Genomic DNA, 23,439 nt, shown 5'->3' with positions numbered 1-23,439 from the left:
GAGGCCTACCTGAATCAAATCACAGTGAGGGCTGCCACTGCTTAGCACAATCATGTCAATAAATTCTCTTTCAATAGTTACTGTCTCATCAGCAACTCAGGCTTGCCCAAAGGTAGTTGCACACTGCATTTTTTCTGTTCCTTTCAGTACAGGTTCTTGGACATATCTTTTTTTTTATTCTTCAAGTCATACAGAATGCAACTGGAAAGTTTGATGTTGAAATGCAGTAGTAAATAAAAGTTTTCCTTACAGTGACTGAGTTCACTCATTTCATTCTTCCTTTAAATCAGTGGATGATGACACCACCAGAGTGTCAGGTTAACTGTGCGTGTCTTTATTCAATGTGTTGCCACAGGATGTACTCAGTGATTTGAAAACAGCACAGGAGTCTCTGGTTGTTCTTCAAGAGCTGGGGGAGGAGCTAAAAAGCCAGGTGGAGGCTTCAGCAGCAGCAGCCATACAGTCTGATCATCTCTCTCTGAACCAGAGTCTGTCAACCCTAGAGCAGACTCTCCGCAAGCAACAGGCTGCACTCCAGGTACACAGACAGCATTTACAGTCCTCAGATGGGATCATCCTGTGGTCCCTGAAGACAAATAAACTAGATAAATCTGCCTGGGAAAAGGGGGTAGTGATACCTGTTAATCAGCTTTTCCTAGACTTCCATGGAAGCCAGAGCTGAGAGTAGAAAATATGCTCAAGTCCATCAAAGAGACCTTGTAAGAAGGTCCAGATTCTGGGAAAAGGATAGCAAACCTCATGGAGGAAAACATCTTGTCTGGAATGCCAAGGTGGCCATGTTTTCTGCACACAGCAATAGTGCTAACAGCTGGATCCGCAGCTACTGCTCCCCTGAAGACAACCACTCTTCCCACCTATTTCTTCAACAGTAAAAGAAATGAGATATTTTGAATATTGTGTAGAATTGATTTTTTGCTGTTCCTATTAATGTCAGTGACCAGACTGACACCTACTATTTGTGTCAAAGTCTATTTAGTAGATGTTGCCAAATTGCTTGTGTCACCAGAGACTAAAGAGCAAAAAAGGAGTGGAAAAATGTATTCCATAGGAAACTATTTGGATGAAAAAGTCACAAAGATAGCATCTTCTTTTTGAGAGAAAAGAGGATTTACTCAAGAAATCCAGCAGTGTCTCAGAGGTCATTACAGTATCACTGTACTGTGAGGAGACAAAACACAAGAAAAGTTTTTAATTTAAAATTGCAGTAGCAGTTACTAGTTCTCTCTGCTGGCAATAAATAAAACAGAGGAGTTTCTTTCATAAAAGAATGTTAGAAAAGTTTATCTATTTCAAAGTAAGGAGACATTTATGTACTTTGCTGAAGTGTTGCCTTTGCTATGATCAAAAATCCTCTTCTAACCTAAAAAAAAAAATCCAAATAATTCCACAGTCTGCAAGCAAAGCAGCAGTTACAGTTCCTCCTAGCCAATTCCTCCTAGCCAATTCCATAAACAGGAGTGTAATGTCAATAAGGAGGCTGTGAAGCCAAAGTTACTAAACTGTGGATCCTTTTGTATTCAAGGCTGGAATTCTGGACTATCAAACCTTTGCCAAGAACCTGGAAGTCCTTGAGACCTGGATAACAGAAGCAGAAGAAACATTGAAAGAACAGGATCCCAGTCACTCATCTGATGTCTCAGCAATACAGAGTAGAATGGAGCAACTCAAGGTGACTAAGAAACAAAGGAAGTGCTGGGGTTTTGCTTCTGTTGGGCTGGTTATTTCCAGTGCAGGGTATGCACAGATACCATGTGTGCATTCTACAGGTGGCAAAGGATGACCACTCATGAAAAGTTAAGACTGAGAACTTGAAGTTTGATGGCAGTAAGGGAATGATTGTCACATTGTCCCTGAGTAAAGATGAAAAGGGCAGTCAAACTGTTCAGAATAAAATAAATAACAGACCAAAATGGACATGGAAACTGTAGCAGTTTTTGGAGCTTTCCTTCATCTTGTTTTCTCCCTTTTAATTTGTTCAGTTCCTGTGTCTCAGTGGTGTATCATGTAGGTAAGAAGAGATCTATACATTTGGGTGACTTGATATACTGAAGGAACATTCATAGTGTGTACTGTGTTATCTCCATTTGGCACCTTGCACACTTTTCTCTTTGTGGATCTTCTTTTTCCCCTCTTTTTTTTTCAGAGGCCATGACAGGAAGTTGCTGAACTTTGCCAACTACGCTGATTTTGTTATTGTAATCTTCCATTATTTTTCTATCCAGGTTAACTACAGACAGAATTCCACTTATGGAGTGAATTGAGTACTTCTGTACTGCAAACAAAAACCTAAAAATAAAAAGTTGAATAATGTCAGTGGGAATTTACCAGCCTATGATTCAGGCTAAGAAACAAGGAGAAAAGCTCACTTTTTTTGACAGTATAGGCATAAAGCTTCAAACACCAGCCTTCTTCTTCAGCTCTGAGCTGTAAATACCCAATTCAGCAAAACACATTAGTGCAATCTAAGTATACTTCTCTGCACACTTTTAAACATGAACACAAGTCTTCTCCTGGTCTGGGACCAGAAGATGAATACTGGAAATGCATTTTTTTTCCCTGTCATAGAGATTGCTTACCACTTGGTGGCAGCCAAGGCCATTCTAAATTTAACTAAGTGCTAGTTCATAATTTTCATGTCAATAATAATGTAATTCCGGAACTTCCCAGTAATCACTTTTACTGTTTGTTCCAGAGTCAAATGCTGAAGTTCAGCAGCATGGCCCCTGATTTGGACCATCTTAATGAGCTGGGTTACAGGCTTCCTCTGAATGACAAGGAAATCAAAAGGATGCAGAACCTGAACAGACATTGGTCTCTGATCTCACCTCAGACTACAGAGAGATTCAGGTAGGGATAGAGATTGTTCTACAGTTTTCTACAAATTACAAAGTACACCTTTTGCAGAATATAGAAATGTTTCAGGTATTTTGTTGACCAAAGTGCCTTTTTTCAGGTGTACTTAAAAGTAAAGAGCACAGCCATTATGCTGAGATGCTTGTTTTGCCACAAATTAACAGGATTTGAAACGAGTAGGACTGCTACTTTTCTAAGTATTGACTAAATACATTCAATGAGGCAGGTAAGTGAGAAAGGTATTACCATCTGATTTGGAATTACCTAAATCCATCTCTCTTTTTTTCTTTCAGTAAGTTGCAGTCTTTCTTGCTGCAGCAGCAGACGTTCTTGGAGAAATGTGGGACTTGGATGGATTTGTTAGTACAGACTGAGCAGAAGTTGGCAGTAGAGGTTTCAGGAAACTACCAAAGGCTTTTGGAGCAGCAGAGGGAACACGAGGCAAGTAATCATGTATATTTATACATCACTGAAACACATACTATTTATACATAGAAAGAATGCACATTCTTTTTTTGAATGATACAATAGCATGCCTTGAATTGTATTTGTGTGCACCATATGAGGAAAACTTAAAAACAGGAGCATGCAACCATGTCAATAATAACCAGCGTGGAGGAGGACTTTAGTGTCTGTGTATAATGTATCACTATGCCTATGAGTGTGTGTTCTCTATGTTTAGTCTACTTCAGATTCATTTGTACCAAGGAAACCAAAGCTCCTTTAAAAGCCTAACAATTCGCATGCTGTTTGGTTCTTTGCCTTCACTCATTAACTGGAGAAAATATTTTTTCTGATTTTGTTTATTTTTTACTAAATTATCAATGCATATAGCATTTGAAAAGCATGTTGAAGAGTTTTTTGTCAAGTACTGAGTTATATAAATCACCATGGGGCCTCCATTGGATAACATTTCCTTGGAGAACAAGCTGATTTGGTCTTTGCTGTGTGCTAGAGTCATTTGTTTGTAACAAATCAGGAGCTAGGACAGCTTTTGCTGCAGGGAAAAACTGATTCAGAGTTTTTACTAGTACTAGATTCAGAGATTATGATTCTTCTGTGAAGTCAAGTGGTGCACATTTTTTCTCCACCCATATTGTTACTGCCAAGAATCCTGGTAAAGATCAAGTAAAAGAAGTCAATTTTCATACCAGAGCTCCCATGTGGCCCCAGTAGTTTCAGTTCCCACAACTTTTTCAGTTGACCTTCCCCTAGACTCAGGATGGATTACAGGAAGAGTTATGTCCTTCCCCCTCTCCTGCCTTTTATCTCACAGCATCGTGTTTGAATGCATGTATGATAGTAAAAAGTAATTCACAACCATTTTTAGCATACATTTGCCTTAGCATCTAAATGCCTTTGCTTTCACAAATGTCATCCATTTGATTTCCTTTCATCGCTGTCAGCATTAACTGGACAGTCTCTGTAAGTTTAAACATCTCAGGTCTTTGAGATTTGAATGTTCAGAAATCATTACTGAGTGGATCATTTCCTACTGTTGTTGCATCTAGTCATAGCTAGAATTCTTTGAAGGGAGTTAGGGCAATCTTCTTGCATTTGTTTGTCTTGAGATCTCAGCTTAATTCCTGAAACTTTGATCTGCGCAGATGAACATTACTTGGGCACTCTAGTTAAGACCTTTTTTTGCAACTGTAAAATCAGTTCAGAATTAAGATGATTAATATCTGTTTTTCTAAATACTGCAGTTCATCCTTAAAAAAGTAACCTGCTTTTATTTTTTTTTTAATATTTTTGGCATTTTTTACAATCAAAATGAATTCATTACAATGTCCTTTTCAGTGCTTCCTGATAGTCACTAAGAATTTTCTTTCCTTGTGGCTGAAAGGGTCAAATCTCTACTTCTTGAGATGCATTTTCTTATTGTTTTGCTTTGTTTTTGAAAATAATGAAAAAATATTCTGTTTCCGCCTGAATTCCTAGAATAGATACTGAAATGCTTCCAGCTCTATTATTGCCTTTCCAGTGACTTGTACCTTTTGCTGTTTTTTACCCAAAGAAGACCCCAACCACCTCAGTGGCCTTTACAAGGTGGAGGTGATAGCTTTTTCAGACATCATGTGCTAACAGTGACGTCTGCATCAGACTGCCAGGACAATCTTGTAATCACTCCTGCACAGTTCTCCAATACATGGGGCAGTGCTTGGGACACCCGTGCAGTGGGAATGCACTGAGACAAGCACTTGAGAAAGTGCTGGCAGGGGAAAGGGAAAGAAGTTGCTTGCCAACTCAATTACCGAATTTCTTCCCACTGTGCTGGTGTTGTGCATTTCAACACTTGCCCTCCTTTCCTTCTCGTTTGAACTCCTGCTTCTGTGATTCATGGTGGTCTACGTGTGAGAATAAATTTGCGTGACAAGTGGTCCTAGGCAACGGAGTATCCCTCTTATGCAGAGAGTGTAAATATGGAAAGGAAGTGGGTGGTGACCGAAATATCTCTACTTTTGTGTAGAGCTTGAGTACATCCACTCTAAGCAGAGTTCATCATGCTTGATAAACTTTTATTTCACCTGTCCTCCTAAAATGTTACAATTATAAAAATTACAAAAGTTAACATTTTCCATTTTGAAAGAATTGGTTTTGCTGATTCTTAGTTTTCCGTTCATATTTTGGGAGGTGGAGGGGGTTGGGAAAGGTTGGGGTTTTTGGGCAGGCAACTCGTTTAACCAGTTGCAGACAGTTGTGTTCTGTTTAGTCTTGATCTGTCAACAATGCTTGTAGATGCTGTTACCTCCAATGCTTCATATCCCCTAACTTGACAAAAATAGATGTGACAGAAAGTAAAATTTTTGCCTTTTTGCTTAGCTTTCTGAAATTCTCAGTTCCCCACTATTGTGGCTTCATTCATGAGATAATAATAGCATTCAGTTTCCCTCTGATTCATACTCAGTCAATGATAAGTGCCAAGGTATTCAAAGAACAGTATCAAATATTTCTGTAAAGAACTCAGACAATACTATTTCTTTTCATGAGAAAATATATGACCTGAGTAGCACTTGAGAATTAACTCAGTCTTTCAGAGAGGCAAAATCCCATTTTGAAAAATTACTGTATCATCTAGAAGACTTAAGCTACGTGCAGTGTGCTTGAGGGATTTAAATGTGGAGGTACAGATGCAGGGATTGGTACAATCACAATTTGAGCTGGTGGGCCGCCATATAATGGAGTGGAGAATAATGGCTCTTAGTTCAGGCAATGGTGAACTTCTGTCAACTGCAAGTACCATCACTTCTTGAAGAAAAAATATCTCAAGCTTCATACCAGTATACTTTTTCTTTGACTCTCCCTGTAAACCTTTTGAACATAGAGTGGGTCCAGTGATGCCTGAATGTACCTTCATTAACATAGAAATATTTCTGAAGAACCTTACGTAGAGACGTGGTCCATTACTAAAAGAAAAGATGTTTTTAAAAATAAATATAAGTAGTATATACACTTGAGTTATGTTTACTTAAGTAATAATTAGGTAATTTTTTGTCTTAAGTAACATTTAAGTAATAAGAGGGTTTAAGAAGTATTGCGGAAGTTTATTATGCCATTATTATTTGTAGGGGAAATTGGAAAACAAATGTGAAAACTTGGAAGAAGTGGAAAATTATTTTCTAGCTCCTATACATAGCTGTCTATTTCTTTTAAAGCTCTATTGACAATGTAAAAATGTATTGAAAGTTTATATAACACTATCACACATGGTCTGTGTAACAAAACAAAAGATTATGAAATTCTTAAACATATCAGAAAATAAAAAGTGCCCTTTCTGTCCAAGCAAAATATACTCTTATCTGGATTTTGTTGTAAATTATAATGTCGATCACATAACTCTACTCAGAAATATAAAACCTAATTCCTGTTGATAAAATTTTGCTTTATAATATTGGTCTGGAAGAACTAATAATAATCACTAGAAGCAGCAAGTACCTCTAAAATGAGAGTTTGCAATATGTTTCTATTAAGGCCATGACAAAATTCCCATTGAATTAAGATTAAATAAGATTAAATACATGAAAATTCATTTTTATCAGTGCATACAGACAGAATTAAAATGTAAGATCTTGTTTTAACATCCTTGTCTCCTGTACAACAGCTATTCCAGGCAGAGATGTTCAGCCGCCAGCAGATTTTGCATTCAATTATCTCTGATGGCCAGCACCTCCTAGAACAAGGACAGGTGGATGACAGGTAGACATTGCTGTATTCTTGCTGCTGCTGGTTATGTGAAGTTGTGCTTAGACTAGCAGGAGACTTCCAAACAGAGACGGTAGCAGATGGCAGTGTTCAGATCATGCTCTTCTGAAGTGGAAGTTACTATTATTGTGGTTAAGCTGTTAATTAGCCAGATCTTAAGACATTGTTCTTTAGAATGCTAAGGGACATGTGAATGCATTTGGGAATGCAACAGCCTTCCGAGGCTGCTTCTCTGGCAAAGATTTATCTTGGAATATCAAGCGTGTTACATATATATCTATTCCGATGTATTTTCGACATATCACTTTCCCCAGAGGAGCTTGCAGTGACACATTTAGTGTCACTGCATTTGATTTATGCCACCTGGGGATTTGCCTCTGCCAGGAGGATTCCCTACTGCCATTTAAGAGCACCTGCAGCCTTAATGTGATGGAATAGGAATTCATTGTTGCCTGGGATTTTATTTTAAACGCTTGTGATCAAATGAATGAAAATCAGTGGATCACCAGTGGCTTCGCCTGTGCTTATTCACTGACTTTCCCAAGGTTATCATAGTACTAAGATGAACTGTTCATTGGAATGTGAGAATTTTATTAATGGTGTGTGTATCTTATGTCTGCTTTGAACTCAGTAGTTAATCTGGGGGTGAATTGTGAAATCTCCATGATTTACTATGAATTTGACTAATCCAAACTGGCAAAACCTGTGGGTTTTCTTCCTGTATTTCTGGGAAGAAGGTAGAAGAGTTTTGTGCATTAAGGGCTTGGGGTTTTTAAGGTCTCAAAATTGGATCCCTTTAACTCTCCCAGTATGTAAAGTGTGAAGTTCTTTTCCTCAGTCAGCCTTCATGAGACTTCAGTGCTTTTCTCTTAGTGTTTTGCAATTGGCTGACAGACACATTCCTTTGCACTTCAATTTATTTCATTCAGCAAATATATGAAAGTAAGAAGGTTACTATACGTATTTTTATTATTTATCTATTTGTAATAGGGATGAATTTAATCTGAATCTGACTCTTCTGAGTAATCAGTGGCAAGGAGTAATTCGCAGGGCACAACAGATGAGGGGGATCATTGACAGCCGGATCCACCAGTGGCAGCGCTACAGGGAGATGGCAGAGAAGCTGCGCAAGTGGCTGCTGGAGATGTCCTGTCAGCCAGTGACCGAGCTGGGCACTGTTCCTATCCCATTGCAGCAAGCAAGAGTGCTGCTGGATGAAGTGCAGGTATGTCTGGCATGTTTGAACAAAAAGGAAAAAAATCCCTGCCTTTTTTACTGTCTTCACCATTTAAAACGCTCTTTAAATTGTCTTAGATTAATATCTGCTCTGCCAGTTCTTTTTTGGAACTGGTGTAACATCAGAAGTGTGATGGAAGCAACGTGGAGTTCATAAATAACATGAAAGAAATAACTTACTGGGCCCTCGCTCTCAAGCTGCATTTACTTCTGTTTTTGTTTTCAGCCAGTGTCATGGTGAAATGGTCTTGAAAAGATAGTGATGACCTGCTTGAGGAACATATACTAGATAACAAGTATTCCTTGTGTGTTCATCTTCATGAGAGGCTAACAGTATCTAGTAAGCAGCTTGGTGTCTTAAACCTTTTTAGGTGGAAGGTGGATATAATAATAATAATAACCTTTATAAGCATAACAGGCTCTTGAGGAACTCCTTAAGAGCATTTGAGATACTGACACTAAGGGGGAGAAAGAAGTCTTTCATGTGTTCCTCTCCTTGGAGAATTTTCTGAAGGTCTGCTGCAGTAAATGATTGTGAAAATATTAGGGTAAAGTATTTGGACCATAGCTCATATGTAAGACAGGATATGCAACCAGTTAAAGTATGGGCTTGAGAGTGAATTATTGAATTGTAATTAAGTGCTAATTGTAAATAAAAGGACAAAGCTGACAGAAAAATATTAATATTTTCAGCTTAAAGAGAAAGTTCTCTTCAGGCAGCAAGGGAGTTACATCCTCACTGTGGAGGCTGGGAAGCAACTGCTGCTCTCTGCTGACAGTGGAGCTGAGGCAGCCCTGCAGGCAGAGCTTACTGAAATCCAGGAGCGCTGGAAGATAGTTAGCACTCAACTGGAGCAACAAAAGAAACAGCTGGCTTTGCTGCTAAAAGTAAGTGTGCAATTTCTTCTGTACTTCTTCAGCAAGTTTGTGGTTTCTCACTGTGAGCCCTGGTGGAGGAAACCTTTCTCAATGGACAAACACAAATACAGGAACTGCATTTATAGTACATGAACTAACAATTTCCATTCACCACCTCTGAAAGTGGATGTGGTAATTCTTCATAACAAGCTTGCATGTCAGTTGTATTTTGTAGATATTGTAATTGGTATTTCCAGAATACTGCAAATAAAGTATAGCCATACCACTTCTATTTTCAAAATAGAGCAAAAATTTATTTTATTTTGCACAAATTTTGTTCAATTTTTACGTGTATTTGTATTGGGTTTGAGTGGCAAAGTTCTTGTGGATGGAAGCTGTAGGGATGACTTCTGTGAGAAGCTGCCAGAAGCTTCCCCAGTGTCTGATGGAGCCAGTGCCAGTCGGGTCCATGATGGACTCACTTCTGGCCAACGCTGAGCCTGATGGAGGTAGTGTCTCTGGGATAACACAGTTAAGAAGATGAAAAAGGAATAAAATTACTGTACAGGAACAATTGCATCTAGAGAGAGGAGTGAGCCAATGTGACAGCAGCAACTTTGCAGACACACAGGTCAGTGAAGGAGGGGAAGGAGGTGCTCCAGGAGCCAGAGCAGAGATTACCCTGAAGCTCATGGCAGAGACATGGAGCTCTACAGTGGAGCAGAAATCCACCTGCAGTCCATGGAGGTCCATAGGGAAGCAGAGATCCATCTGCAGCCCATGGAGGACCCACACAAGAGCAGATGGATGCCCAGAGGAATCTGTGCCCCTATGGAAAGCCCAGACTAAGGCCATTTTACCTTGATGGAGCCTGTTCCTGAGAGTCTGGAACAAATCATGGAACATGCTCTCCGGAGCAGTTTGTGAAGAACTGCAGCCCGTAGGAAGAGTGCATGGAAAAGTTCATGGAGGATTCTCTCCCATGGGAGGGACTTCATGCTGGAGCAGGGGAAGAGCGTTAAGGACATCACAGTCTATTGTCACACAAGGTCATATTATTTGATATGGCTAATTCTTCATTAAGATGATCATGAAATACTGGGAAAAAAAGGAAGGAGAGAAATACAATGGCAGTGGTAGGAGAGTATTTTGAAACAGAAGACTTAGTTTCAGTACAGTGAAAATTTCAACACAGGTTCTGTGTTTTCTGGTATCACACAACAGGCATTCTTTTTGGGCTGACTGGCTTATTAGAGATCTTTCTGTCTTAATATAAGGCTTTAACAAACAGGTGAGGGGGGTAGAACCATACTATTACTTAAGAGGGTTTGTTTGCATTGAACACATTAAAAATTTTGGAAAGTATGCAAACACTAAAGCTAAAGGCTTACAGCTACTAGAATCCTGATTTAAAGAAGATACTACTGGTACTTCAGTCTGCCCTGAATTTGCAGTTTCCCCAACCATTTATATTTTTATTTTTTTTTCACAGAGATTAATGTACTTGGATGAAGCTCTTGTGAAAGAATAGTGGTGTGTTTAATACAGGCATTCAAGAAAGGAAGTGGAAAATTAATTTTGTCAGGGAGAGACTGCAGAAAGGCTGGAGTTGGATCTAGACAGCATTTTAATAGCAGAAGGCCTTGTGTATTTCTGCGAACAGAGACCTACACATTTCTACACATGACTCAGGACTCTGAGACTTCTAGTATTATTTAGAAGTTTTCAGGGCATGTTATTTTTAGGCAGATTAACCGACATGAGTATAACACAGATCAGAACTGAAGTCTAATAAACATTCTGCTTTCAGGACTGGGAAAAATGTGAAAAGGGCATAGGAGACTCCCTGGAGAAGCTAAGATCATTCAAAAAAAAGCTTTCTCAGCCTTTGCCAGATCACCATGATGAGTTGCATGCAGAGCAGATTCGTTGCAAGGTAACGCACTTCTCTGTTGGTTATTGTCTCATCTTTGCCTGCCTTTGTGCAGTAACCTCTTCTGTTGTTAACTGGGTTCATATTACTGATGAGGCAAACCTGTCAGCCATCCCCATGACAAGAAACTATCCACGTAACATATGGTCACCATAATACCAGAGTGATCTCACCATAATGCAAGTCCTTCAGAGTAAATAAAAGTCTAATCAAAGTGATACCAGAGCAGGGTCTGAAAAATTCTGTAGAAGAGCTGTATATTGGTGTTTTTTAATTACAGAAATTCTAAACTCATATTTAAATTCGTGGTATCTAAACTTTTGGTTTAGTGCTTTTTGTTTGAGGTGAAGTGACTATGGGGGATTTTAGACAACACTTTTAGGCTAAATTATTTGCATTTTGGAAGTGGATTGCAAACTTGAAAATACCTTCAATACAGAGGAGTCCAGACCAGTACTTGAACTTCCCAGATACCTTTGAACTTCTGAGAGTTGAGTTGTATCTTAGTTTCCAACTTCTTGTTACACGGCTGATGTTTCATTCTCTGCTAGGCAGTTAATCCCATGGTAACTGAAAATATTGATACATTTGGGGTTGACATTTTCTTTTCCTTGGAGATGGGGCTGAAACAGTTTGCTTTATGTGATGGGTCTGCTCAAATGTGACTTAAATCAGTGAGTAGCACTGCTTGTCTGTTTCATCAACATACTCAAATTTTTATTTGTTAGTCAACTGGTCCTTTTTTCTTGTGTTCTTCTTTTAAGGAGTTAGAGAATGCTGTTGAAGGCTGGACAGATGACCTTGCACACCTCTCCCTGCTGAAGGAGACTCTGTCTGTGTATATCAGCGCAGACGATATCTCAATCCTGAGTGAGCGAATAGAGCTCCTGCACAGGCAGTGGGAGGAGCTGTGCCACCAGGCAAGTACAGCACTGAGCACTGATGGGAGCAGTATGCAGGCTACAGAAGTGTTGGGAGAGAAATTGAATCCAAGTGGCAGCTTTTAGAAAATGTTCATGTAGATGCACCTATATTCAAAAGTGATTTTTTCCTGAGTCAGGGGAAACAGTCATTGACATATTCCTTTAGTTACTGCTAGTGCTTCTAGACTCTTGAACTTTTTAATGCCTCTGAGGCCTTGAAAAATCAAGAAAAGAGTCACACTGTGAGCTGGGACTTGGCATGGCTGGCTGGGAAAAAACACAGATATAAGGCAGTTACACTTTGCTTTGGTGGAAGACCAGTGCTCAGAAAGGTTGTCCCCTCCCCACTCAACATTGCCCTATTGTATCTTCAGTTCTGATGATAGCTTCTCCTTCTTCAGACCTCAGTATCTGCATTTCTTGTAGTCTGAGGGTGACTTGCTTGCCTGCAAAATGAGCTGAGGAGTACCAGGTGCATCATATTGTTAGTGTGCCTCTGATTTGCACACCAGGTAGTGGAGTATTCCCTACCCAGCTTTTCAGATTATTCTGATGTCGTTTCTGTGGTTCACTAGACATTGCAGTCCAGATATGCTAGGGCTAACTTGAAATAGTTACCTCATGTAAAGTACCTGCAAAGGCTTCAAAAACACCCCCAAAATAGGAAAAATGCTTCAGTTACCAGCACAGAACTTGGTATGAGTTTAGTTTCATTTGAATGAGCAAATGTAGATACATCTAAATTATGACTCAGTCACTGCTTGCATGTTTGTGATTAAAGAATGAGCCAAGCAAAGAAGTTTTATTTCAGTTTTGAACATGCTGAGTGTTTCAGGGTGTAACCTAGTGCAACCCTTTGTTCATCTGCTGCTTATTTCCGGAAAGCTGTCACCAGGTTTAGAACCACAAAAAGGAAACACGAGATCACGTGTATGTCCCTGTTCAAGCTAACAGTAGTCAAAAAGCACGTCACTTTAATTTGTGAAGGAGCTTCATCTTTTCAGCTGAACTTATGATACAAAGTCAGAAATAACCCAGATCACAGTGGGGAGGAAGTAAGTAATTGTACTTTCCAGTACAATTTCCAGTACAATTTCCAGTCTGAAACTGGAGAGATGACTTTGCTGCTTAGCATGTGCTGCTATTTTGATTTCATTGTCCGTCTTGGTCTGTCACTGCAGTCTGAGATGGTACCACCATTACAGCTGTTACTTAAATGCAGCAATGTTTTCCTTCCTTCTGTGATAACTGCAGCATTTGCTTGTTCAGTGTGTCAGGCCTAATCTTTCCTGTCAGGGCACACCTCAGTGCTTTGGAATCTCTCAAGGTGTCATGTTTATACACAGGAAATAGTCGTCTATGAAATTAGTGTATTGAAAATGAAGTAAAAAATTACTTTTGTAAAATACATTGTATCTTGGATTTAGTTTTGTATTCATGTGCTTGTGCACAAATGGCACAGACTTTTGGACTTTGGCCTGTACTACCTTTATATCTATTTTTTTTATGCTTTGGTGAAGGATTTTTGTTTTTAATTTAATCTCTTAGACTAAAAAGAAACTAATATATTTTATAAAATTTTATAAGTGAGCAAGAACTGTAAGCAAATACAATTTTTATCTTCTAATGAAAACTTTGGGTTAGAGGCATTATGAAATAAGACACTGACAGACTACTGAGCTCAACGCTTGGGTGCCTGTCTCTGTGCATAGGATGTAGCTAACAGGAAATCTGAGATCAGATCAGCGCTTACCCCTGAACTTACAGGCAGTCACAGAAATTTATGCTGTACAACTAGTTTTTTCAATGGCAGGTAAATGGCTGCAACACTTCTTCAAGGCTAGAGGAATTCACATTGAGGCCCCAAGTGTTTTAAGCATGTCTTAAATGCATTTGCTATTTTAGTTTCATTTACTCTTTGCAAATGGTTTAAGGTCTCCTTGCGTCAACAACAAGTGAGTGAGAGACTGAATGAGTGGGCTGTCTTCAGTGAGAAGAACAAGGAGCTCTGTGAATGGCTGACGCAAATGGAAAGTAAGGTGTCTCAAAATGGTGACATCCTCATAGAAGAAATGATTGAGAAGCTTAAAAAGGTATAGTCTACAACTTACATGCTCTTCTTTAACTGTTTACTTGTTTGTGAATTTGATGAAATTAAGGTTTTACCTTACCCTGATGTGTTCTGGTGTTTATGTTCTCTCGCTATGCAGCATTTTCCTGTCTTTCTTGAGACAGAATACCAGAAAATTAAGTGAATGCAAAGTCAGAGTCATCTGAATGCTGTATTAAGCGTCCAGTCAGAATTGCCTGTAATAAATTAAATTATAGCATATTTATAGAAGTCATTGTAGTTTGGGTTGTTTGGGGTAGTTTTTTTTTTATTCTTCTGGTAGTTGTTTTTGTTTATCCATCAAATATATAAGAGGTTATCACTTCACTGTACCAATCAACTAAAAAAACAACATTCACTTGTATTTTTGCACCATTCCTTTAGTAGTGTAAAGTATATTTGGAATAAGTACCCTGTCTTCTAACTGCTCTTTACTGTCTAGGATTATCAAGAGGAAATTGCTGTTGCCCAGAAGAACAAAATCCAGCTTCAGCAAATGGGAGAGAGACTTGCTAAAGCCAGCCATGAGAGTAAGGCTTCAGAGATTGAGTACAAACTTGGCAAGATCAATGACAGGTGGCAGCATCTTCTAGATCTTATTGCAGCCAGGTAAGACAGTTGTTTTGTTTCTAAATTTTAAGTGGGATGGATTAATATGCTAGACATCATGCATTTGAAATCCTTTATTGTCTGCCTTTTCATCATAAATTCTGAAATAAGTTTATTCTTTACCATCAACGCATTTCTGTGAAATTCACTTCCTTTTTTGGGAAAGTTTTACTTTATGGTACAGGACATTTCTTCAAATGTTGCATTTCTTCAAATGAAGAATTTAAAAGCTTCATTATAATAATAGGTGATGGTGGTAGGTTAACAGTTGGACTTGATCTTAAAGCTCTTTTCCAAACTTAACAATTCTATGTTTTTACAGTATAGGATCAATTGCAATCAAATTTAGTGAGCCTTGCTCTAGTAACATATTACTTTACATGGTGCTTAAAATTGGATGCAAATGTGGTTTTTCTAAAAATTTCTTGACAGAGGAACCAAATCAATGCCTTTGTAGTTTTGGGTTTCAAGAAAAGCAAGTCCAAAACTAAGTGTAAAGTTTTCTGTCAGATCATTTTTTTAACAGATGGAGAAGAGTAACTGCAGGAGATGTATGCACACCAGGCTTAACAACTTTTTATTCAAGGTCAAAAGTATAACAGCAATTTTCAGAACTTAAAAAAATACAGGATAGTTGTTTGATATGTAAAGAAAATTATTTATTTGTTTCAATGCTTTCTGTTTAGCTGTGCCTTCCTTCCATTACCAACAATAATTTACTCACAATTTTGCATAAATAGCTCATATAATTTATAATTCACATTTTTTTATGTAAGGACATATGCATTAGTAATAATCCTGTTAGCAGCAAAAACATTTACTTTCACGATCTTTTTTTGTCTCTTCTCTTTTCATACGGTTTTACTGCATTCTTGCTCTGAAATCTGTTAGCATGGGGGCAGTAAATTTTATGTAAGCAGAAGCATTCCAGGGGCTCCAGCTCTTTTAATAGTAGTTTATTTTAAAGCAATGAACACCATATATTTCTTACAGGACAATTAAGTCAGGAACTGTTACATTACCATCAAGGAGCCTGCTTGGTTTCAGAGGATATGATAGGTCACCAGTTGTTGAACATATATGGTATATTTGATATATTTTAATGTTATTCTTTTGGAATGCTCACTCAGCAAAATGCTCAAATAATACCTTCAGGAACTTTCTAGCAAAAAGGGATTACATTCAGAAACTATAAAACACATTTTTAAATTTTCTGTCTTGTCTATTCAGTATTACAGATTAGTTCCCACTATAGGGAGAGGTGGGATTTTGTATCATTCTTGGGTAGCGAGACATAAGATGCAATATTATACACTTAAACCCTCTCATTCTGTTATCATGAAGTGTCATGAAGTCCTAGTTCTAAACTAATGTATGTAAAATATTATTTACTTTTATTTCTAGATCATTTTAACTTACCCTTCCCAACTGGCGTGCTCAACATTATTGTATGCAATTAAACATGTAACTTTCCATTCCAGTGCTCACTGAAGTGAAATAAAACTCTGCAAATTTGCTGATGTCTGGAAATAAATTGTGGAAAGGTTTGATGCTGGGCTATGAAAATTTTGGAGTTTAGCTGTATCTTAGGCTCATTAAAACCCAAGCGGTTGATTAATGTATGGACAAAATGCTTGAATTGATTTTGAATTACCAGTGGAAAGAAGGGTTGACATCTCCCAAGATAATTTTTTATAAGACTCCAGAGGCCCTTAAGAATATGATGTTATAAATTGGCATGTGTTTCTGTTAGGATATTTTGGAATTTGGAGTCTATCATATAGCATAATTTTGGCTTCATTCAGATAGTAAAGGCAGATTAGTTGTCCTGGTATTGAGAATAAAATACATCTTTTCACGTTCTGGATGCCTGACAGTATTAATAAATTATTAGAGCCTGCAGACTTTTCTGCAATGCTGCAGTAATTCCTTGCCTGGAGCATTTTTCTTAGTGGTTTGTTTCCTACAGCTGTGAACTAATAGAAAGTGCTGTGTGTGAAAATGCTTCAGTAATATATTATGGTAATACATGTCCAATCTGAATCTTTACCTGTCAATTTTATACTGTGTGGTGAAACTCTTCCAGTCACCTGTAAAAGCCTCTTTCTTTGTCACATTCTGTTCCCTTACCTGCTACTCTTAATTGCCCCTCTGTTCAGAGGAGGTCTCTAAGTACAGAAGTGACAGCTGCAGAATTTTCTCTGCATCAGAGACTGCCATTTTTTCCCTTCTGGAACCTTGTAACCCTTTCAGATTAATTTTTCTTATATGCCAGCCTCGTGAAAAAGTTGCCATTGTTTACAGCCAGGAGGCAGTGCTATTGCTGCAACTGCTCAGGCTTTGTAAAGGTTTTGGATGTGTTTTCATCCTTTCCCCTACCAGTCCCAGTCCACATTCCTGGAGATCAAATCTGGCACATGTTGATGAATGCAGGTTTTATTTAGAAACATGACCACTTGTCACCATCCAGTGTCATGTTATCAAGCAGCGGCTGGTAACATTTGTTTGGCGTGAAACATTTTCTGTACAGTATTCCCAAGCAAAGTGTGCTGCCTTTCCTCCCCCCTCCAAAAGAGCAGCATTTGCAGGCTTTGGGAGTGGAAGTTCTTCTTTTTAACACTGGAAAATTTCATGGTTGTGGTAGAAGACTTGCATGCTGTGAGGATGGCGGAGGACAACAGTGTGGATTCAGACCTCCCAGACTGTAACTGTGATATCACAAGGCAGGCAGCTATTTTTGTTTGCTTTTGATTGATACTATTCTTTCTGAAGTCTTGGCTTGCTGGGAAACTAACTGAAATATTGATATGTAGAAATCAGTACTATAGCTAGAAATTACTGTTTTCTGCTCAGTTGGAAAACAGTTGACAGTGATAAGAGGATACTTTGTTTTACAGCTAGTACTTTTGGATCCTGGAATAATTTTTTCATAGCAATGGAGACTTAGAACTAGTACAGTCTCTTGGCTCTCTGAGAGAAACTGTGGACTGATTTTACTGCTGTTTTCAAATACGAGAGCATGTACACACATGAGAATAAACAGACTGTATCTGTCTGCTTGATGTTTGTGTCATCAAAGGGGCATGACTACAAGCAAAAGGCAGAGAAGGAAAGAAGCTGTAAAGAAAGTATTTCAGCCTTAACTTATCAGTTAATAACTGCTCATATTAACAATGGTTTTGTAACTGCATGTAATACTTGAACTCGGCCTGCATCACCTTAGATTTTTGATTGAGCTTCTCTTTTTCCCTTATTATCTTTTCTAGAAGTTTTGTGAATTCTAGAAATTCAGTGTTTGAAAGAGCAAACTGATTTGAGTAGTAAATATAACTGGCTTTACTGGTGTCCTACTACTCAGTAGTACTGTACTTTGGAAGATAAATACTTTTTTACTCATAAAAAGATTCTTTTTAAACTGATCTTTTCAAAGCTAATTTTTCACTATTTCAGAGTGTTTCTTTAAACTTTGTCTACTGCTCCACGTACTGTTCTGAGATTTTTTTTAAAACACCTTTTGTGCTTTCTGGTGTCTACTGTACAGACTTAGCCAACATGCTGTTACTGAGTTTTTTCATGTTGCTCTAAAGTTTAATATTAGTAAGCAGCTGTCTAAATGACTAATGCAGTAGTTATGACTTCTATATGATGCATTTTTCTGTACTTACAGGGTTGTTCCCTTTTAGATTTAAGTGGAATCTAAGACTTTCTTCTTTAGGACTAGTTGAATGAAATATATCTGTGCTTAATTTTAGCTTCAAGTTGTTTTCCCACTGTCTTTGCCCAATAGACGTTATTAATAGACAATCTAAAATTATTGCTTTCTTGGGGACATTGAGGTACATTAGTTGGAACAAGAAAACATAAGTATCATAAACCCATTCAAATTGTTAAATGATTTTTCATCAGTAAACCATGAAAACAATTGAATTCTGCTGTGTGTTCCTTTCTGAGAGTTCCTGAGAGTCTACAAATGTGTATGTGTGGGGGGTGTGTGTTTTGTGAAAAACAGCCTTCAAACCGACTGTGTCATGGTTCCAACCCTTTGATTTCAGTGCAGAATTTTTATTATCAAGGAGAAAAGTTACCTCAAGTCTTTCACAGTAGCATGTGGTGCCTGGTGCTGCAACAAAAGCATGAAATGATTATTGGAATCATTAACATTTTAAACATAATCTTGCAAATGAAATCTCAAAACATCAAAATTACACTTGGCTAGGGATCCCACATACCTGATTTAGAATTTGACCTCTGTCTCTTAAGCAGAGCTTTTAGAACATAGGCAACTTTGCTTGCTGGAATTCAGAAGGAAAACTCTCAGACACGTTGGATTGCGTCTGTTATTTGATTGCAGATATGTTTTCTGTTTAGCTGGAGGCACAACACTGTACTGCAGTTCAGTCGAAAAAAAAAAGAGCAGACTCAAATAAGCACTCGTTTATTTGTTTCTATTTGTACCATGGGCAAGGAACCTGTTACGTTAAACCCAGGACAAAAAAAGAGAACAGTATTAAGGGTAGATGTAGTGGGGGGACAGGAAGGAAGTTGTAGGGTTTGGGTTTGGTTGAGTGTTCTTTTAGTATGTCATGCTGTTTTTCTTTCTCTGAAGTAACTTTGATCATGTGACTGAAAGCAGTGATAGCTGGCCCAGACTATTTTTTATGCTCTGACAGGGATGTACTTCTGTGCTGCTGGCATTTTCTGAATGAAGGACGCTTTATAGTTGTTGCAGGCAAAATGTAGATGAAGTCCAGCACAGAGATTAGAGTATCACCCAAATGCAAACAAAAAATTCCCAGTCCACAGCTCAGTCTTGCAGATGATCGAGTGACATTGCTTCTCCACAAGGCTGACATGACTCACTGTTCCCTTTCCCACTCCAGCAGGCCTGCAAAAAATCGGTAGCATTGAGCCTTTAAAATATAAGCAGAAAATGGGCAGGATTTCTGTCCCTTTAAATAATGTCAGAGATTGAAAAAAGCTGTATGTGACTTCCAGAAGGGTGATAACAAACCCCAGTCACCCCATGAGCAAGTTTCAATTGGTTGAAACCACAAAACATAGTATGTAGAACCACAGGTGACAAGGAGATGGCTCCCTCAGTGTGTGTTCTCCTACCATCTCCCCAAGCCTAAAGACATAGCTGTGTTACGAGGTGGCCTCGTGATGAGGACTGAGGCAGTCTTTCAGCATAATTGTATTGACTTCAGTCCTGTCATAGACAGATGCACAGATTGCCCAGGTTTTTTTCCAGTTACCAGGTGGGGTTTTTTTAGAGATCAAAACCCTATAGCTGTTGATCATGAGACTCCATCAAGGAAGCTGTATTTGTTCTTAAGGGTTTTTAGCAACAAAGAACCATGGTTTAACCATCTGTGAGCTAAAGAGAGGGCTATAAAGAGAAGAAAATTGGAAAGACTTTTTATTTTTTTTAAGATGACATTCATACCTCTGTAAGTCTCTTAATGATCAGCTGCAACTACTGCTTTCAGTGTGGAAACATGATAAATTTGCTGGTTAGTATTGTGAGAAAAAATGTGAATTGCTTAATTTGAATTATAGGATAGTCGAGTTGCGTTTTGTTTCTTTAACAAATTTGGCAATCTGTTACATATTTTGTTATATATTTTTATATATTTATTTATAAACAATTTATAAATTATTTATTTAACAAATATGCAACCAATTTAGTCAGTCTGTCCCCAACTGCACTCATCGTTTAAACCTTTCTGGTATTGAAACACTTAAGCAGAAGAGCAATAGGAGCATAAAAAAGGACATTACTCAAGATTGGTTGTGATAGTACACAAACAGGGAGAAAGAGAGAGAATAGAAAAAAATTCAAAACCCACTAATAATGTATGTTATGAAACATGGGGATAGGAGGGAGAGACTTACTGAAGGATAATGTTGCAGTTCAAACAAGTTGAAAAAAATTATTGAGGTAGGATGAAAGTTTAGTTGAATTTATTCACTCTCTAAGCTTAATGCTCTCTTGATTAAAAAAACAAACCACAAACAAACAGAAATCTATTTAGTTTTTCCTGGTCATTGATCTTCCAGGGTCAGGAGTCCAAGAAAAATACTAGTTAGAAGTCACTATGCAGTTCTGTTCCAATTTCATCTGTTTAAATCTGAAATAGTCCAATAATGCCAACTTAAAGCAGCCCTTGGGATTCAAGAATTCCTCCCAAGTTCTAAGCTGAGCTTCTTGCTCTGAAACTTATTTATTCAAGGACAAGTCTTCACCTTGGCACAGGTTGCCCAGAGAGGTTGCAGATGCCCCATCCCTAGGAGTGTTAAAGGTCGGGCTGGACAGGGCTCTGAACAGCCTGATCTAGTTGAGGATGTCCCTGCTCATTGCAGAGCAGGTGGACTAGATGGCTTTTAAAGATCCCTTCCAACCCAAATCTTCTCTGTTACTTAGTTCAGTGTTTTCACGGTTGTGAAAAAGGCCTGTTCACTCAGTGCACTCATCCACCAGTACAGGATAAGTTATTTGTACTCTAAGAATAACAGTTGTCATCTATTAGTCAAATACACAACTAAATTACTTAGATTGTTTTGGGGGTTTGATGTGTGTGAGCTCATTAATAAAAAAAAAATCAAAAAAACACAGAAAACTTTTCTTAACAAATATTAAAGTCGACTGATAAAGGTACAGAAGCTTTGAAAATGTTATGTGACATTAGTAAGCACTCAATTTTTCTTAACCAGCAGCTATGAATGCAGGACTCTGCACATATAATATACTTCTGTTACATAGTAAAGGAAGACTTTACAACAGAACTCGCTATCTAAGTGAAGTTTCTCTGAAAACTTCTTGAAGCATATGCTGTGAAAAGTTTTCTTCAGCGTGTACTTAATACTGCCATTTTTTTTTTTCTTTACAGGGTAAAGAAGTTGAAGGAAACCCTCATTGCAGTGCAGCAGCTGGATAAAAACATGAGTAGTCTGAGATCTTGGCTTGCCCACATTGAGTCAGAGCTGTCCAAACCCATCGTCTATGAAACTTGTGACTCTGAGGAGATACAAAGGAAGCTAAATGAACAGCAGGTAAAATACAGCACACTTAACAGGTGAACAGTGACATGGGGAGAGCCAGAGTGTCCTTGGGCTGCCCACACCCAGTTCAGTTGAGGGGGCATGAGGCAAAATGCTTAAATATCAAGGCAAGTGGTACTTACTGTGTCACTTATAGAGCCTTCTGCTGGCCTTGACATCGAATCCACCAGGAGCTGGGTGACATTTCCAAGAAAGGTAAGGCACCAAGAGATGTAACCTGAACGAGTTATTGCAATTGTTTTCCTTTGGGGCTTGTGGTTTTTGTTTGTTTGAATTGTCTGTTCCCAGAGGCAAAACTGACACCTATTAGACCTTGCAGATTTTGCAAATGCTTGAAAATTATTGGTTTTAGCAACCTTTCTAACTCAGATTTATTTTGCAGCTTGTTTGAGAGTCACTTTGCACGCAAAGATGCATGAGCTAGCTATACATGTGAAGTTAAAATTGATTGGTTTATACTACACAAAGCCTTTATGCAGTGCTAGATTAAAATATGTAGAAAAATGTGAAGTCAGCCAGTTTTTGGCATTGAAACTAATGTTACTTCTGAGATGATTTACTATACTTTCTCCTTCCTGTTCCATTTCACTGCCCAGCGCAGTTTTACCTAGAAGCACATTGCTGGAGAGAATTGTTGTCCTTTGTGTTCATGTTGGTTATTTATTGGCAAAAATAGCTTTCTGTTGCCCACTGGAGATGAGTTAGATGTTCTCCTCGGTCCTTTCTCCAGAGGAGAAAGAAATGCGTGGGAAAAGGAAACGCAGGATATTTTGTGGATAATTTATGAGGAGTGCAAATGGGCATTTTGCTCCTTTAAGCTGAGGGTAGAACTGACAGCCAAATACTCCCTCAGAGATTCTTCCATCTCCTCAAACGATTTGCTAGTTCTCCGTTCAGAATTACTTATTAATATTTTATGTGGAATTTACATAGGGATAATAATTTATAGCACAGAAGTGTCACTAATGAATGGTGTTTCTGACACAATAAAGTGCTGGGAAGGGCTAAACATTGCTATCAACAAAGTAGACAGTTGAGATTATGTACTAGAATCCCTGTCTGCAGACATCCCATAGTTTGTTACAGCCACTTCTTGGGGGTTTTATTTTGGGCACAGAGACTGGTATATCTCTGCCTTCCACTGTTTCCTTGTGGTGACAGCAGGAAGTGACGTTCTGTAGAAGTGAGAGTGGTTTAATCTGAACTCTAAAGGGGAGAAATAGAGGTGAATCTTAAAATGGGAGGATGCCATATTTGGAAATATGGTGATTATTTGATAATGGTACAAGATATGGTTATAGTAATAATAATTTTAAAAACCTATCCACTTCCAATGCATGGCAACCAGTATTTTTATTAGTTGGAGGCTATATCACTATCTACCACACCTCAGAAGGCTACCTTATCTCTAAATACTTTGTTCCTTCTCTCTTCTCCTGGTGACTTTGTGTTCTTTTCCATGTCTGAACTTCCACTAAGGTTATGTTGTCTTCCCAGTAGTTCATATGCAAAATCAGGTTAAAAAATGTTGTGTTGTGAAAAAGGAGGGACAAATTCCATTTATGAACCTCCATTATCTATTTTTCAGCATCTGCTTTAGCCAAGCATTAGCTTTGCAGATTGCTGGTCTC

The 23,439-nt window shown here is 38.3% G+C and overlaps 1 protein-coding gene across 1 annotated transcript in view; it reads left to right on the top strand.

Annotated features, from left to right (window-relative positions):
- SYNE1 (spectrin repeat containing nuclear envelope protein 1) overlaps nt 1-23,439 on the top strand; it is a 296,656-nt gene that overhangs the window by 244,500 nt on the left and 28,717 nt on the right. Inside the window, 12 exon segments of the mRNA XM_058833865.1 lie at nt 356-538; nt 1,544-1,690; nt 2,714-2,868; nt 3,168-3,315; nt 6,977-7,071; nt 8,068-8,302; nt 9,007-9,201; nt 10,982-11,107; nt 11,869-12,024; nt 13,962-14,120; nt 14,580-14,746; nt 21,637-21,799. Coding sequence (XP_058689848.1) covers nt 356-538; nt 1,544-1,690; nt 2,714-2,868; nt 3,168-3,315; nt 6,977-7,071; nt 8,068-8,302; nt 9,007-9,201; nt 10,982-11,107; nt 11,869-12,024; nt 13,962-14,120; nt 14,580-14,746; nt 21,637-21,799 — 1,929 coding nt within the window.

This window comes from Poecile atricapillus, chromosome 3 (assembly GCF_030490865.1).
Source record: "Poecile atricapillus isolate bPoeAtr1 chromosome 3, bPoeAtr1.hap1, whole genome shotgun sequence".
NCBI lineage: Eukaryota > Metazoa > Chordata > Aves > Passeriformes > Paridae > Poecile > Poecile atricapillus.
This window is presented reverse-complemented; position numbering and strand designations above follow the sequence as displayed.